Here is a 17,517-nt window from a genome sequence, read left to right on the forward strand (position 1 = left end):
GAGGAATAAGATCATCTTTCATGTCCAGAAGTCTTTTTTTTTTTTCCCCCCGAAACCAAGGTCGCTAAAACACTTCCATTATTCATTTCAGGAAGTGTACGTCTTTGACCTTTCTGCAGAAGGAAGCGTGTTTTTTTTAAACGCCCCGGTGCTCCGGACATCGCTTGAAATCAAAACGAGCGATTTGTAATTTACTCTAATGTCCAAGAGCAGGTAGAAGATTCCGGTCATGCTTAAAGGACTACTCCGGGATTTTTCTGCAGATTCTCTAATCTGTTGTCCTGTAAGAGAACCGAGAGAGAGAGAGAAAGAAAGAAAGAAAGAAAGAAAGAAAGGAGTATAATGTATACTGGAAGTTTAAGGGCAGTAGTTGAATTCCATTTAGATGAAATATTTCGATATCTGATTAAATAAAGCCATTTTATAGCTGTAATAATAATAATAATAATAATAATAATATTGATATAGCTATTTTTAATATGTTATTTAAATAAAAAGCAATAGAAATAGCAAAAAAAAAAGGGAATAAATTATACTAAATATGAATAGAATTATTTATGTAAAAATAACCAGGAATGAATTAAGGTAAACGGTAATAACAAGTGCTTCGGTGAAGCGGGAAATGCTAGCTCGGGGGGGAAATCCTTTACGCGTATTACTGTACGCTTTCCAGAGACACGGGGCTCCGGATTGTGGAGCGTGTAATCTGTAAGCTCAGGAAACTAAAAGCGGAACAAATCTCTGATATAATAATAATAATAATAATAATAATAATATACACATTATATTGAGCTTCGTCTGAATTTGCAAAAATTCATGTTTCTACAAAAAAAAAAAAAATCTGTTGTATAAATTCTCACTGGCAAAACTGCTGCCCTTCCATTCCCTTCCATCTGCCCTTCCATTCCCTTCCATCTGCCCTTCCATTCCCTTCCATCTGCCCTTCCATTCCCTTCCATCTGCCCTTCCATTCCCTTCCATCTGCCCTTCCATTCCCTTCCATCTGCCCTTCCATTCCCTTCCATCTGCCCTTCCAGACTTCCACTGTGTATGTGCGTTTGTAAAAAGTATTTTGTAAACTCAGTTCAGGGAAACAAGTTGAAATTCTTGTCCACGCAGTAAAGAGGCAGGGGATAGAGAGTAGAGGCAGGGGATAGAGAGTAGAGGCAGGGGATAGAGACTAGAGGCAGGGGATAGAGACTAGAGGCAGGGGATAGAGAGTAGAGGCAGGGGATAGAGAGTAGAGGCAGGGGATAGAGACTAGAGGCAGGGGATAGAGAGTAGAGGCAGGGGATAGAGACTAGAGGCAGGGGATAGAGAGTAGAGGCAGGGGATAGAGAATAGACGGGATAGAGACTAGAGGCAGCGGATAGAGACTAGAGGCAGCGGATAGAGACTAGAGGCAGGGGATAGAGACTAGAGTCAGGGGATAGAGACTAGAGGCAGCGGATAGAGACTAGAGGCAGCGGATAGAGACTAGAGGCAGCGGATAGAGACTAGAGGCAGGGGATAGAGAATAGACAGGGGATAGAGACTAGAGGCAGGGGATAGAGACTAGAGGCAGGGGATAGAGACTAGAGGCAGGAGATAGAGACTAGAGGCAGGGGATAGAGACTAGAGGCAAGGGAAAGAGAATAGACAGGGGATAGAGACTAGAGGCAGGGGATAGAGACTAGAGGCAGCGGATAGAGACTAGAGGCAGGGGATAGAGACTAGAGGCAGGGGATAGAGAGTAGAGGCAGGGGAAAGAGAATAGACAGGGGATAGAGACTAGAGGCAGGGGATAGAGACTAGAGGCAGCGGATAGAGACTAGAGGCAGGGGATAGAGACTAGAGGCAGGGGATAGAGACTAGAGGCAGCGGATAGAGACTAGAGGCAGGGGATAGAGACTAGAGGCAGGGGATAGAGAATAGACAGGGGATAGAGACTAGAGTCAGCGGATAGAGACTAGAGTCAGGGGATAGAGACTAGAGGCAGGGGATAGAGACTAGAGGCAGGGGATAGAGACTAGAGGCAGGGGATAGACACTAGAAACACCGGAGTTTTCCTGTAACTGAACGCTGTGAGTGAGCCGCTGTGGAACAGAAGACTGAGAGATCAGAGGAAGTGCCTCAGCCATTTCCTTTTCTCCTGAGACAGCAGGCAGGGTTTTGATGGGTTCATGAGGACAGCAGCATATGTCTCTCTCTCTATCTCTCTCTGTCTCTCTCTCCCTCAGTTTCTTTCTCTCACTCTCTCTCCATCTCTCTCTCTTTCTCTGTCTAACTCTCTCTCTTTGTCTCTCTCTCTCTCTCTCTCTCTCTTTCTCTGTCTAACTCTCTCTCTTTGTCTCTCTCTCTCTCTCTCTCTCTTTCTCTGTCTAACTCTCTCTCTCTCTCTCTCTCTCTCTCTCTCTTTCTCTCCCTCTCTCTCTCTCTCCCTCTCTCTCTTTCTCTCTCTCCCTCCCTCTCTCTCCTGTCCTTGTCAACAATCTGCATCTGTGACTCCGTCCCTGGAGTTTCCTCCGAAGCGCTCCATGTGCCCTTGCTGCTTTGCTGTTATGAGCTCGCAGCCTTGATCAGCGCTTCAAAGCTTTATCGAGCGCTCGCTCGCTTTCTCTCTCTCTCTCTCTCTCCCTCTTTCTCTCTCTCTGTACGTTCGAATTCATCACGTTAATTCCAGCAGAATTCAAACCTTCCCTTCCTCCACATTCCTTCTAATTGCGTGAGATCGGGTTCGAGCGTTCGAGCCGGGTCCTGGAGGACATCATCAGCGCCGAGTTCTGAACTAAAGGAAAATTTCACAGTGTTGGGAAATGTGTAAATAATTGATTGGGTCAGAGGTAGAGAATTCACTCTGACTGTTTGGATGGAGAAAAAAAAACTGCACCGATCTTAAAAAAAAAAAACGACTCGTGGAGACGATATTGTTCACTACTGCGATAATAACAAAACCAGAACCTGAAACATCCAAAGCCTCCAAAAACGTTAAAGTTATGATTTGCATAAGTATTCACCCCCGTTGCCGTGAAACCTAAATCGGCACGATCAGATCGCGGTAGATCGGCGTGAATTGCGTCGCAGGACATCACATACAGTTTGTCAGTTGGTTTTAAAAGTTGGCTGGATGAAAGTTTCTGTCGCTCTCTGGGGTTCCTGGACGTGATGAAGATCTTCCCTCAGTCCTCTTCCTTCCTTGCAGAAGCTGCACGGACGTGCTGTGCTGCGTGCTCTTCGTCGTCGTCATCCTCGGCTACGCCGCGCTCGGCACTGTGGGTGAGTGGCTGCTTTTGTCCGCTTTCCATCAGGTCTGAAATCATAAACTCGTCTTTCCTCGGGGGAAATAAAAAGGTCCATCTTTCAGTTTCATAACACGTAACGTTTACCGCCGGACGTCAAGCCCCACTTTGTTTGAAAAACACTTTTCGGAATTAATTAAAGGGGTTTATTAGTTCCGTGAGAACGAATACACGTAAGTGTTTCACTTTATTTTCCATTTCTGGTGGAAGAGACTTGTATTCATTTCTAGCTTTATTAACATCGTAATCGAATCCAGTACAAAGCTAAGAAAGCCGTCACACAGATATCTGTTTATTTCTTTAGTTTTGTATTAGATTTGCATACGGTGCGCTATAATAGCTAACAAGTATAATAGCTAACAAGTCTGTTCACTCTAAAATCTTTTGTGTAGTCGTGCTTCATGACTCGTGGTTCATGAACACGAATAAATCTTCACAATGTAGCTGAACTCGATCGATCATACTATCAAGACGGCCATATTGAACAGCTGAAATGACTCTAGGCTCCGCCTCCGAATATCTTAACGTGTTATTGTACAGTCTGTTCAGGATTTCACTCCGTTTTTTTTTTTATTTTTTCGTCGCGGCCGAAAACGCTCGATTCTACTGCAGTTTTTTTTTTTCTTCTTCGAAATTTGCGACGCAACTTGCGGAATTTTTTTTTTTTGCGATTGATTGATTGATTGATTTTGCAGAAAACTACTTGAATCGGCGCGATTTAAAATCGCACGAAATTGTCTTTCGCGGTGATGTTTGTTGGTACACGTGACCTTTTTCGCTGTACCCGTGTTCGACGCACGTGAATCGAAGAGCATCTCGGTCCGAATCCGCGGTATTCCGAATCTCCGAATTACGCGGTTTGCGTGATTTTGCGTTCGTTTCTGCGATCGCAAATTGGCGAAATCCTGGACAGACTGATCTATGAACATGAACATGAACAAAACTTCACAATGCAGCTGGACTCGATCTATCATAATATCAACATGGCCATACTGGACAACTGAAATAACTCTAGGCTCCGCCTCCGAAGGTTTTAACATGTTCTTGTATTGTTCAAGAAGTTGAAAATATGGTTCCAGGGTGTAAAAATGTCTAAATGTTTTTTTAAAAACGAGATTGTGTTGCTCAACGAAGCCATTTGAAGATGTATGTGGGTGTGGACAGAACATTTTGGGTGTCTTTCGTGAGAAAATGTTCGGGCTTGTCGACTACACGAGGTAAAATGGGAGAATTTTTGTTTATTTGTTGCTTTGTATTAATTTTCCCTGAAGGTTCTAACATTCACTGCTACAGTAGCCATCTTAGCTCCCAGCTTGTTACCTTTTTCTTGGGATTTTGTGAATAAAAGACAAATCCTTGCACAGTAGTGTGGCATTGGAGCCTTACACATAAAGATAAAAGAGCACTGAATAAGGAGAGAGAGTGGGCGAGAGCGTGTGCTTGATTTCTGTCTGAACTATGAATATTTCATATTGTTCGACCCCATGAGGACGTTCTAGTCGTTCTCAGTGCGTAGAGCTAACTCTACTTCCACTAATCCACTGTTTTCTGAGTTAATCGATGAGTTCTGAGGTCAGTGAGCTGGAGAGGTCCAGGCAGGACACCACCGGCTCTGTATTAACGAGTGAAAAATGCCGAAACGTCCGATTACGCATTGGTTCAGCGGGTAGCGTAGCTGCTTCACTGCTGCGGGGTTGCCTGGTTCGATCCCGGGTTCTCCGTGTCACTGAGGGTTCTCTGGTCTCGCCACCGAAAACAGCGTGACGATCTAACCCGGGAAATGAAACCCAACTTTCTCGTAGTCCTAACCTCGTGCATCAATGAACGACCTCCAAGCTGCGATGAAAACAGAAGCTTCGGGATCAGGATTGGTTTCACTTTTATTCATGGCATTTTGACAGATGCTCTTATCCAGAGCGACGTACATTTAAGCTTTAAGGGCCTTGCTTAAAGACCCAACAGTGGCAGGGATTTGAACTCACAACCTTCTGTGCAGCAGACCAACATCTTACCCACTGATCTTACCCACTGATCTTACCCACTGATCTTACCCACTGATCTTACCCACTGATCTTACCCACTGATCTTACCCACTGATCTTACCCACTGATCTTACCCACTGATCTACCCACTGATCTTACCCACTGATTCTACCCACTGATCTACCCACTGAGCTGCCACTGAGCTGCCACTGAGCTGCCACTGAGCTACCCACTGAGCTACCACTGAGCTGCCACTGAGCTACCCACTGAGCTACCACTGAGCTGCCACTGAGATACCCACTGAGCTGCCACTGAGCTACCCACTGAGCTACCCACTGAGCTGCCACTGAGCTACCCACTGAGCTACCACTGAGCTGCCACTGAGATACCCACTGAGCTACCACTGAGCTGCCACTGAGATACCCACTGAGCTGCCACTGAGCTACCCACTGAGATACCCACTGAGCTGCCACTGAGATACCCACTGAGCTGCCACTGAGATACCCACTGAGCTACCCACTGAGCTCCCACTGAGATACCCACTGAGCTGCCACTGAGATACCCACTGAGCTGCCACTGAGCTACCCACTGAGCTGCCACTGAGCTACCCACTGAGCTGCCACTGAGCTACCCACTGAGCTCCCACTGAGCTACCCACTGAGCTGCCACTGAGCTACCCACTGAGCTCCCACTGAGCTACCCACTGAGCTCCCACTGAGCTACCCACTGAGCTGCCACCGAGCTACCCACTGAGCTGCCACTGAGCTACCCACTGAGCTGCCACTGAGATACCCACTGAGATACCCACTGAGCTCCCACTGAGCTACCCACTGAGCTCCCACTGAGCTGCCACTGAGATACCCACTGAGCTGCCACTGAGATACCCACTGAGCTGCCACTGAGCTACCCACTGAGCTCCCACTGAGCTGCCACTGAGCTACCCACTGAGCTGCCACTGAGATACCCACTGAGCTGCCACTGAGATACCCACTGAGCTGCCACTGAGATACCCACTGAGCTGCCACTGAGCTCCCACTGAGATACCCACTGAGCTCCCACTGGTTTCATATTTACAATCGGTTTGAAAACACTCGAATGCTCGTGTTTGTCTCAGGATTGTCAGGACGTCTCAGTCTATATCTTTTGACCGAAACCACAAGCGTTAAATTTCCACTAGGACGCGATGTTCGTGTCCCGCACATCGCCATCGTCTGTGTCAGTCGGTCAAATTGCCTGCGAGCTTGGAGCTCATGAGCCTCAGATTTGAAGTCTCATTAGTATCATGCTGTAGAGCTAGCCGGATAACCGAGATGAAATTCTGTGCGAAGGCGAAGGTTAATACGCAGGGTGAGGGGAAAAAAACGCCCGTGAGAAATGAGATCGTCTCCGTGACACGGCTTTTTAACGTAAGCCATTACGTCTCCGTGTCATCCGTGCCATTGAGCGTAGCCGCGCTTCCACCTGCAAGCCTTTTTAGTCCCCTTCAAAGTCAAGTGCACTTGTGAATCTGAAACAGGGATTCATGCGTCGTTTTTACGCCAATCAGCCCTGGAGCTGTAGAGCTTCTTCTTTCTTCCTTTTTTTCTTTTCTTTTCTTTTTTTTTTAAAAAACGGCATCATGTCTCTTCATGACAATTTAAAAAAAAATGAATTTCTAGCCAACAGCAATTGAAGTACAGATATTCCAAAAAAAAAAAAGGGATCAGTAAAGTCTCCCTCTACAGCAGCCAAGAATGATGTCACCATCCTGTACACACACACACACACACACACACGCACGTGCATACAGATGACACACCACTTTAATCCTCTCGAAAAGATGAACTCATCTTGCGATGACATCATCTTCCCGTGCCCACGTCGGTCACGCTGACCGACACGAGCGTAAACAAACCACTCGCTCTTTATCAATAAAATCACACCCCATTTCCCTGCAGTGTTTCATTTCATTACCGTCCGAGCCATTAACATGAAGTAAGGACGTGATGTCATTTCTTTCTTTCTTTGTTTAATGTCGTCTCGAAAGAAACCGGACTTTCAGGATCCTTCTAAATCAAATTGAAGTGGTGATCCTTTTTAAATAGTTGCCATGGGGACGAATCAAGACGCAGGTCGAACGCCGGGCCCGTATTCGTTCGACGACGCCAGGAATAAAACACTCGGAGTCACGCTGTTGGAGGAAAACGATCAACAACATGGCGGTGTGACGACGCGGAGTTACTGCAAGCACCACGCTGTGGATCCTTTTCCTCTAACAGCACGTCCCGAAGTGTTTACCGTTTTTAAACCCTATTGACAAATGATAGTTTTTATCTGTTTCTAGTTACATTTCATGTTATTAATATATACGGTATATATTGCTTCGAATACTGTTCATGCTTGGTCTCGTACCGTAGTAGTAAATTGATTGATTTATTATTTTATTTAATTCATGCCTGATTTTATATATATATATATATAATATCGCTTTTATCGATGGAAACATCTATAAGTTCTGACGTTTTAATAACCCGATGCTAAAAAGCCGATGACGCTTAGCGTTGTGCTTAAAAAAATATTTGAAATGTGTTCATTAATCGACTTCCATTTAAAGTCTGAAATATTAGAGAACTTTTAACCAAAAGGAGGGAAAATTGATATTGACGTATGTTTTTATCCCGCAGACGAGTCTTCGGCGTTTACGTAGATCAGATTCTGTCGGCGTCAGCCATGTTGGATTGGGAGGAGAAACGCTTCATCGGAGTGGTTTGGAGCTGATCTTACATGTAAAATGTTTGTAAATGTACGCTCTGCGGGAGTCTAGCGTGGACGGCGGACATGTAAGGCTTAAGATGCGTCAGTAATGTAAGAGGGAATGTGTCAGCGGGACGAATCGGATAGATTAGATCGATGTGGAGAGACGGAGAAGCGACGCTTGTTGGTGTGTAGTGACTTTATTAATTAGGTGCGAATGCAGAAGAGAAATCAATAGTTCCTCCAAGTTGCATTGATTGCGTGCGTGTGTGCGTGTGTGTGTGTGTGTGTGTGTGTGTGTGTATGTGTGTGTGTGGGGTTGTGTTACAGTCTCACTTCCTGTCCAGAGAGCTTGTTCCTTCCTGGTACATTTTAATACGAGGGATTTAAAGCTTAGTGGATATGAAGGGATTGGAGCTGAAGAGCTAATGTGTGTGTGTGTGTGTGTGTGTGTGTGTGTGTGTGATCTTGTTCCTCTAGCCTGGATACATGGAGACCCCAGGAAAGTGATTCACCCTACTGACAGCTCGGGAGATTTCTGTGGACAGAAAGGCACGGCCAACGCGTGAGTACCGCCCACCCCTTCAGCCAATCCGAGCCGCGTATAGCATCGAGTGTGGGCGGAGCCGACGTACGTACAAAATGATCCGATCAACCGCAGAAATGCGTTTCAGTAAGGAGTCGATTAGAAAACACACGAATGAGTCGGTGAGAACTCCGCTTACGGTTGTTAGTTATTAAAGAATGACGCCGTGCGTTTTATCCGTTTATGGTTACCTTATAATGTTGTGGACACATCCATGCAGCTCGTTACTTCCTGTTCCTGCTTACAGCCTCAGTTTCTCTCTCTCTCGCTCTCTCTCTCTCTCTCTCTCTCTCTTTTCAAGTTAATGAGACAGACAAAAAAAAAAAACGTAGATTGTGTTGTTACTGAGAAACTGACACCGGAGACTCCTTCCGTAAATATTCCAGAAAAATCTTACAGAAAACTTGTTTTTGTTTTTGTTATTATACACTTTTTAAAAAAAAAAATGATTAGTGTTAGATCGTGTGGCGTGTCCGTTATATACGTCCCTGTGTAAGCTGTTACTATAGAAACCATCTCAGGGTTAGGGTTAGGGTTAAACAAGGCAGGGGAGTCGTGTGTGTGTGTGTGTGTGTGTGTGTGTAGGACGCAGGACTGGACTCGGGACGTTGTTTCTGTCCGAGGTTCTCGCGCGCTCGGTGCGGAGGTGCGATCGGCAGGACGTGAGCTCGGCGTGAATGACGAGCAGCTGGTTAGTGGAGCTGGGGAGCGGAGAGAAGAGTGTTTGTTATGTACGGCCATGGAGCGAGAGGTGTGTCCACCGCGCCGGAGTTTATAATCGGGACTTAAACGCAAGGGAGCTTAAAGACTGACCCGACCTGTCATTAATCCAGTCCTGATTCTGTCTGCGTAACACGTCCTCGACAACAACGTTACAGACGCGAGAGCAAATTCTCATTGACGTTACGAGTCCATCAGAGAGTCCTCGCTTTTCTTATCGACGGAGGAGAAAATCGTTCTGATTCCAGGGAACGGAACGAGATAAAGATTTGATATTAAACGGATAGGACACAATAACACAATACAGTAATAATAATAATAATAGTAATAATATTAGTCATAAACTGTAGAGATGAGTGGGAATGAATGTATATCGACTCACCTTATTAAGATGGAAGAAGTGATTTCAATCTGGAAGTGTGTGTGTGTGTGAGAGAGAGAGAGTGGTACATGACTCTGCTGACACCTTCTGGAAAATTGCACTCGGTGCGTATTTACCTCTTGAAAAAGAAACACACGATAGTGATAAAAGACGCAAACAAACAGACGGAGAGAGACGGAACGACAAAAGAAAAAACATTGAAATAATAAAACAGAAGAAGAGCGACTTAAAACAAGCATCGGGAAAATAAACACAAGGAAAAGAAATGAAGGAAAAAGATATAAAATTGCCGAAATTTTGAAAGGAAAAAAGAAATAAATGATGAAGGGAACAAATAAAGAAACGTTGGTGTGATGGTGCGGAAGGTTGTTGTTTTTTTTTTGTAAACATTTATGGAAGGAGTCTCCAGTGTCAGGGCAGAGGACGTTCCTATATATTTTTTTCTTTTTTACTTAAAGAGAGGGAATAAAGCTCAGCTGGTGAGGGAACGAGTGTTTATCGCTGCTGTAACATAAGTGCGAACGGGAAGTAGCTCGCGGAACGAGGAAGTGGCTCGTTTCCTCAACGTTAAATGTCATTCTGAATGGATCGAATGTATGACGTGTTTCGCTTTCAATAAATAAGAACGTGCAGATGTTGTGGTATAAGAGGAATAAAACAGTGTCGTAACAGTAACGCCGCTTCGTGTCGGGTTGCACCACGCCGCTGATTATTTTCCGATAAATTCGCTCACGTCGCCGATGCAAGACGCATTTTGACACACATCGGTGGTTTTCACTTCTGCGCCGTTCGCGCTTTCGCAGATTTCACAGCGTTAACGACGTCACCGAGTTTCTGTGCGGAACGAAAGCGGCGTGTTTTTGCAGCCTGGTTGACGTTTTTTTTCTCTCCGCAGTAAGAAACCCATCCTGTTCTACTTCAACATCCTGAAATGTGCAAATCCGGCCGTTCTGATCAACCTGCAGTGTCCTACCACTCAGGTTCTACACGTTACGTTAATATCCGTTCAACTCTGCGCTCTTTGGTCGCGGCACCGCGTTCACACCCGAATGTACGTTTCCTGTTGACGTTTACAGATGTGCGTTTCGACGTGCCCGGACCGCTTCGCCACATACACGGACGTGCAGCTTCAACACGCCTTCAACAGGAGCCACTGGGAATATTACAGGAAGTTCTGCAGGCCGGGATTCAACGATCCTAAGAAGGTGATTATACGCAAACATACATCTGGCTATTTTTACTTCTTTATTCGTACTTTTTGAAGTTATGGAGCTGAGAAAAGTGGTTTGAAATCTGTGAGAGATTACTCAACACAAGAAAACACTGAGGGGGAAAAAAAAAAAGAAAGTATTAGATTTAAGAAGTGATAGGCCACACCTCCTTCACTGTAACCGACAGCAGCAAAGCCACACCTCCTTTAGTGTGACTGACATTACAGAGGCCTCACCTCTTTCACACTGATTGATAGACACAATGGCCACACCTCCTTCACTGTAACTGACTGATACAAAGCCACACCTCCTTCACTGTAACTGACAGGCACACAGGCCACACCTCCTTCACTGTAATTGACAGGCACACAGGCCACACCTCCTTCACTGTAACTGACTGATACAAAGCCACACCTCCTTCACTGTAACTGAGAGGTACACAAGCCACACCTCCTTCACTGTAACTGACAGGTCCACAAGCCACACCTCCTTGACTATAACTGACAGGTATACAGGCCACACCTCCTTCACTATAAATTACAGGCACACAAGCCACACCTCCTTCACTGTAACTGACAGGTATAAAGGCCACACCTCCTTCACTATAAATGACAGGCACACAGGCCACACCTCCTTCACTGTAACTGACAGGTACACAAGCCACACCTCCTTCACTGTAACTGACAGGTATAAAGGCCACACCTCCTTCACTATAAATGACAGGTACACAGGCCACACCTCCTCCACTGTAACTGACAGGTATAAAGGCCACACCTCCTTCACTATAAATGACAGGCACACAGGCCACACCTCCTTCACTGTAACTGACAGGCACACAGGCCACACCTCCTGTCCACGCTGACAAATAAAAATGCCGCATCTCTGGCATTTATGACACATGCAATAAATCGCATTAGTTTCTTTCTTGTGAATTAGCTCCACCCCTTTTTTTCCTTAAAAGGCAGCTGCGATGTAATGTCTTGTAAATTAGACCGCTTATTCTGTCTCTCTATTTTTTTTCTCTTCTTCAGCCTGTGGCTCATGTACTCCGTGATGAAGACTGTCCGTCAGTGATTGTGCCCAGCAGACCATGTAAATACACTTCCTTAATGTGTGTGTGTGTGTGTGTGTGTGTGTGTGTGTTTAGTCTCTAAATATTCATCATCCCACTGCACTCTGAAAGCTTACGAGTCATACTCACTTACGAGTCATTAGTCTAATATATATGACTAGCTGACAGGCATAAGAAAGCATCCTGCAGCTCTGTGGGGACCCCCCCCCCCCCATACCCCCCCCCCCCCCCCCCCCACACACACACACACAAATCATATACCCACCATAATAACAACTGAAATAGTTCAATAACAGCATTAATTATAATTCTGGATTCTGATTGGTCAGAAGGTATTGATTAATTTTCTATGACAGCACCTCCATGTAAACCGATTTTTAAAAAAAAAAAAACGTGTAATCGTCGCCACGATAACATTTTCTCTAAGAAGATGTTTAGGTACCATTTAAGGAAGGAGTCTCCAGTGTCAGCGCTTTGTTACAGTCAGAGGTAAAGCTGTAACTTTTCTGACGTCTCCGGGACAGCGGAGTTTACGCTTTTCGCGGTTTCACTGCAACACGACAAGCTGCGTTTTTTTTTTTTTTTTTATGTGTGGTTTTTTTTTTGTCTTTAACAAAAGGGAGAAAAGCGAGGCTGGTGAGGGAAGGTTTCCTGCCAAACGAAACAATGTGGTGGATTTGGAATGTTTTTTTGTTTTTTTTTAACTCTATCCCTCGTTTCTGTCTCAGTTTTCCAGCGATGCCTTCCAGACTTTTTCACGAGGAACGGCACGCTGATGGTCGCCAACAGGACGGCTTTTAAGGACGCGCTGGATACGGCGAGGAGTGTGCGTGAACTCAGAGATGCAGCTGAGTGAGTACTACACACACACACACACACACACACAGGTATATAGTGTTTATGAGGACAGCCTGACACCAGTGTGATTAAGAGGGACTTCCTTCCTTCCCTTCCTAGCATCCTAACCAATAAAGCAGTTATATCAAACAATGTCATATGAGACATGCAACTGAGTGAGCACACACACACACACACACACACACACACACACACACACACACACACACAGGTATATAGTGTTTATGAGGACAGCCTGACACCAGTGTGATTAAGAGGGACTTCCTTCCTTCCCTTCCTAACATCCTAACCAATAAAGCAGTTATATCAAACAATGTCATATGAGACATGCAGCTGAGTGAGCACACACACACACACACACACACACACACACACACACACACACACACACATGGTTTATCTGTAACTATAAACAGATCAAAAGTATGATGTCATTCTTTAATTGAATTTGAAAAACTATTATTAGTATCGGAGTGATAAAACATGTCGAGACGTGCTTTTATAGGAAAATAATCACCTTCGGGATGGTCACAGTAACTCTGTTTCTTTCCATCACCCTGTCACTGTCAACAGCACACTCCCAAGTATTCTATTTGTTATTTCTATCATATCATATAGATGAATGAACATCATTTGAAGTAATAATCCGAATCCGTACAAACGAAACGCTTCATTTTCCGCTGTGAGTTGTGAATAATAATTAAAGTGGTTGTCAGCGAGTGAGACGCTTCATTAAGCAGCGGTTGTATCGATGTTTTACGGATATTTTATAGCTGTCTGTCTTTAATATATATATATATATATATATATATATATATATATATATATATATATATATATATATATATATATATCTCTCTCTCTCTCTCTCTCTCTCTCTCTCTCTCTCTGCCAGTGGTATAACGGGTCTGCTGGAGGCCAAGCAGCTCGGCATGAAGATCGTGGAAGACTACGCCAACTCCTGGGCCTGGATTCTAATGTGAGCAGACATCATATACATCTGAAAAAAGCTTTTCTGTGTCTTTAAAGCTCGTGTTTTATAGTGTGTGTACGTGTGTGTGTGTGTGTGTGTGTGTCAGAGGGTTAATCCTAGCGCTGGTCATCAGTCTGATGTTCATCCTGCTCCTGCGCTTCACCGCCGGCCTCCTGCTCTGGTTCACCATCATCGCTGTCATCCTGCTCGTAGCCTACGGTGAGTGTGTGTGTGTGTGTGTGTGTGTGTGTGTGTGTGTGTGTGTGTGTGTGTGTGTGTCTGTGTGTGGTATAGTGATGCAGACAGACTACAGAAGCATGCTGTAGGGTAACTGCCAGGTTATATGGAAATATATGTTTGTGTATCAGTAGACAGGCAGATAGATAGACAGGTAGAAGGACAGTCTGTCTGTCTATCTGGCTGGTACTTAGACAGATGGAAAGACAGACTGAGATAAACAGAGCGACAGACTGGCAAACAGACAGGCTGACAGACAGACAGACAGGCACGCAGGCAGGCAGATAGATAGATAGATAGATAGATAGATAGAGAGAGGTGCAGACAGACAGATACAAGGACGGACTGATAGACTGACAGATGGACTCTCAGGCAGAATGCCAGAGAGACAGACAGATAGATAACTAGCTAGATAGATAGAGAGAGGGACAGACCATCTGACAGAAAGATAGATAGATTGCAGGCAGACAGATACACATATGGACAAAAAGACTGACGGGCAGATAGACAGACTGATAGATAGATAGACAGACAGACAGACAGACAGACTTGGCCAGATGAGCAGGCAGACAGACACATGGGCGGAAAAAAAAAGACTGACAGACAGATGAAAAGATAGGCAGACAGACAGATAGATGGACAGAGAGACAGACAGATAAATAGACAGACAGGCTGACTGACAGTTGAACAGATAAAATGACAAAGACAGAGAGATAAATGGATGGACAGATAGACAGAGATACAGATTGTCAGACAGACAGACAGACATGCAGATGGAAAGACAGACAGATGGATGGACAGACAGATTCACAGATAGAGGTATAGCCGAGATCAAGAGCAGAGCAGAGCGAGTATTTGTATATAACATGTTCACCACATTAACCTTCCCATCTGTTTTAAAATATCCAAGCAGTAAGTTTGTAGATTAGTAAACTAACGCGTACAGAACCGTTCTCCGCGTACAGATGGTCACATGTCTGTGTACTTCTAACTTCCTGTGTGATTAGGAATCTGCCGTTGTTACTGGGAGTTCACGCTTCTGAGAGAGATTCCCGAAGCAGACGTCAGCATCTCGGACATCGGCGTCCAGACGAACCTACACGTCTACCTGCAGCTCAGCCAGACGTGGCTCATCTTCTGTAAGTTAAAGCAGAAACCGACTTCCTGTTGCATAAACAGACCTGAAGCATAAACACCACAATTCCCTTTGAACTTTACATTTAATTGCCCAATCCGGAGCCACGCCCACAACTCGTTATGTTACCTGCTACACAGGTCAAACTTGTATAAAATAGTGGCCGGTGTATAAAATAGTGTATAAAGTAGTGTGTATGTGTGGTGTTTTCTCTTAGTGGTATCTCTGGTTTTAACCGAAGCCTCCATCGTTTTAATGCTGGTCTTCCTGAGGAAGAGAGTGTGTATCGCCATCGCCCTGCTCAAAGAGGGCAGCAAGTAAGTGTGATTTTTTTTCTCTAATTTCACAATTTCAGCCCCATGAACTCTCCTGGACTTTTGTGTGTTTGTTTGCAGGGCCATCAGCTACATCATGTCTGCTTTATTCTACCCAATCGTCACCTTCGTGATGCTGGCTGTGTGTATCTCTTACTGGGCCGTTACGGCTGTGTATCCTTATTGAACAGTGCAGTGTGCAACAATGATGTGAAAATTTTACTTGTTTGTCCACTAGGGGCATTATCACCTCTCAATTTTGTAGTGGAACAAATGTGAGTCAGGAATCAGCAGGTCTTATTAGCAAAATGCAGTTTTTGTTATTTTAATAACCTATGTCATATTCTATTACAGGGTCAAACCACATTGTCAATACACCTAATAGTTAAAGCTAAGTGGAAGGGGCTGTACAACGTGACACTTTGCCACCAAAAGTATGCTTCTTTGTCTGTTTATTAATGCGAGTAGACTTAGCACCATAATCAAACAAGTAGCGAGCCAGCCAGGAGGTGCACAGATAAGATTTAACCTTAAAAACAGCTTTTATATTCATTCAAATTAAGCAGAAATGCCCTGCCCTGTTTACCCACAATTCCTATTACCTATAGCTAAGAAGGGGAGATTGTCACAGATGTAACACTTTGCCATGCTAAATTAAAAAAAGTTAATTGTTTGTCTGTTTATTGGTTAACACCAAAATCTAACAGTTGTTGAGCCAGCTAGGAGATTCAATGATGAGATTTAATCACATAAGCAGCTTTTATATTTATATATATTAAGTATAATTTCAGTTTATACAGTTAACTAGTTGCAACACGTGACATTTTGCCATGTTGAATAAAAAATATACTTGTTTGTTCTGATATTTATCTATGCGAATAGGTTTAACGCCAAAATCTAATAGTTGGCGAGCCAGCCAGGAGGGGCACAGACAAGATTCAACCTCTTTTGCTAAAATATCTGTTCAAGTCTGAGTAATTTCTTATGAAGCTTACTCCGTCTAATTGTACCTTAATCGAATCCAGTTTTCTGGCATCCTCCGGTCAAGCCGTGTACAAGGTCACGTCAGCGCAGGCCAACTGTAAACACGCCAACCTCACCTGCAGTCCAGAAGTGAGTCGTCTTCTCTGGTTTTGTATTACACATTGAGGAAAAGAGATATGATGCGACTTTATTACAGATTTATGTAATAAATGAACAAGGAGTCACTTTCCCTGACATCTATTCCCGTCCGTTATTGTTTATTATCCATAGACGTTTAACAGGACCAACATCACTAAGCAGTGTCCAGGGGCTCAGTGTCTGTTCGCGTTCTACGGCGGGGAGAGCGTGTATCACCGCTACATCTTCCTCCTACAGCTGTGCAATCTGCTCATCTTCCTCTGGTTGGTCAATTTCACCATCGCGCTGGGGCAGTGTACACTCGCCGGAGCCTTCGCCTCTTACTACTGGGCCAAGAGGAAACCTGAAGATATCCCATCATGCCCTGTTTTCTCTTCCTTTTTCCGGGCCGTACGGTGCGTCACTAACACGGTGCATCATAATTACTGTTGTAGTCTTTAATTTCATCGCTAATAATAATAATTCATAAATAATTATTGTTCGTGCTTCTCTTGTTCACGCGCTAAATGCTAACACGTGTACGCCTCCGTAACGTATAATAAAAATATCTTCATTTTTGTCATCTCTTTAACAACTAACGTTTAATATCGACTTATTCAGACCTCCAAACATTGCCGATGCGAGATAAATCGAGGACACAAAATGTCTGCATCCAGTGTATTTTTCATGTTTTCTATTTCAAGTTCTTGAAAAGGTAAAGGTTTATCTGCGCCTTGGTTCGTCTGTGACCAAGAAGCCATCTCCTAAAAGTCAAAATAGTTACACGACGTACACCTATTTAAGGAGGTAGAAGCCAGGAGGTAAGAGGTGGTGGTAGCTCAGTGGTTAAGCTGTTGGAGTTCTGATCAGAAGGTCATGAGCTCAAATCCCAGCACCGCTAAGCTGGGATAAATATAAATCACTCTGGATAAGGG

At 44.4% G+C, this 17,517-nt stretch overlaps 1 protein-coding gene across 2 annotated transcripts in view; it reads left to right on the top strand.

Moving 5' to 3' along the window:
• Positions 1–17,517, top strand: part of slc44a5a (solute carrier family 44 member 5a) — a 50,110-nt gene that overhangs the window by 26,614 nt on the left and 5,979 nt on the right. Inside the window, exons 3-15 of one of the 2 annotated variants that reach the window (XM_017496073.3) lie at positions 3,182–3,255; positions 8,474–8,558; positions 10,577–10,661; positions 10,758–10,886; positions 11,924–11,984; positions 12,693–12,816; positions 13,718–13,801; positions 13,902–14,014; positions 15,040–15,171; positions 15,385–15,484; positions 15,563–15,655; positions 16,507–16,594; positions 16,736–16,998. In XM_017496073.3, coding sequence (XP_017351562.1) covers positions 3,182–3,255; positions 8,474–8,558; positions 10,577–10,661; positions 10,758–10,886; positions 11,924–11,984; positions 12,693–12,816; positions 13,718–13,801; positions 13,902–14,014; positions 15,040–15,171; positions 15,385–15,484; positions 15,563–15,655; positions 16,507–16,594; positions 16,736–16,998 — 1,431 coding nt within the window. Of the gene's footprint in view, positions 1–3,181; positions 3,256–8,473; positions 8,559–10,576; positions 10,662–10,757; positions 10,887–11,923; positions 11,985–12,692; positions 12,817–13,717; positions 13,802–13,901; positions 14,015–15,039; positions 15,172–15,384; positions 15,485–15,562; positions 15,656–16,506; positions 16,595–16,735; positions 16,999–17,517 lie in introns of those variants that run through there. The other variant, XM_047162523.2, reaches the window with a different exon arrangement.

This window comes from Ictalurus punctatus, chromosome 20 (assembly GCF_001660625.3).
Source record: "Ictalurus punctatus breed USDA103 chromosome 20, Coco_2.0, whole genome shotgun sequence".
Classification (NCBI taxonomy): domain Eukaryota; kingdom Metazoa; phylum Chordata; class Actinopteri; order Siluriformes; family Ictaluridae; genus Ictalurus; species Ictalurus punctatus.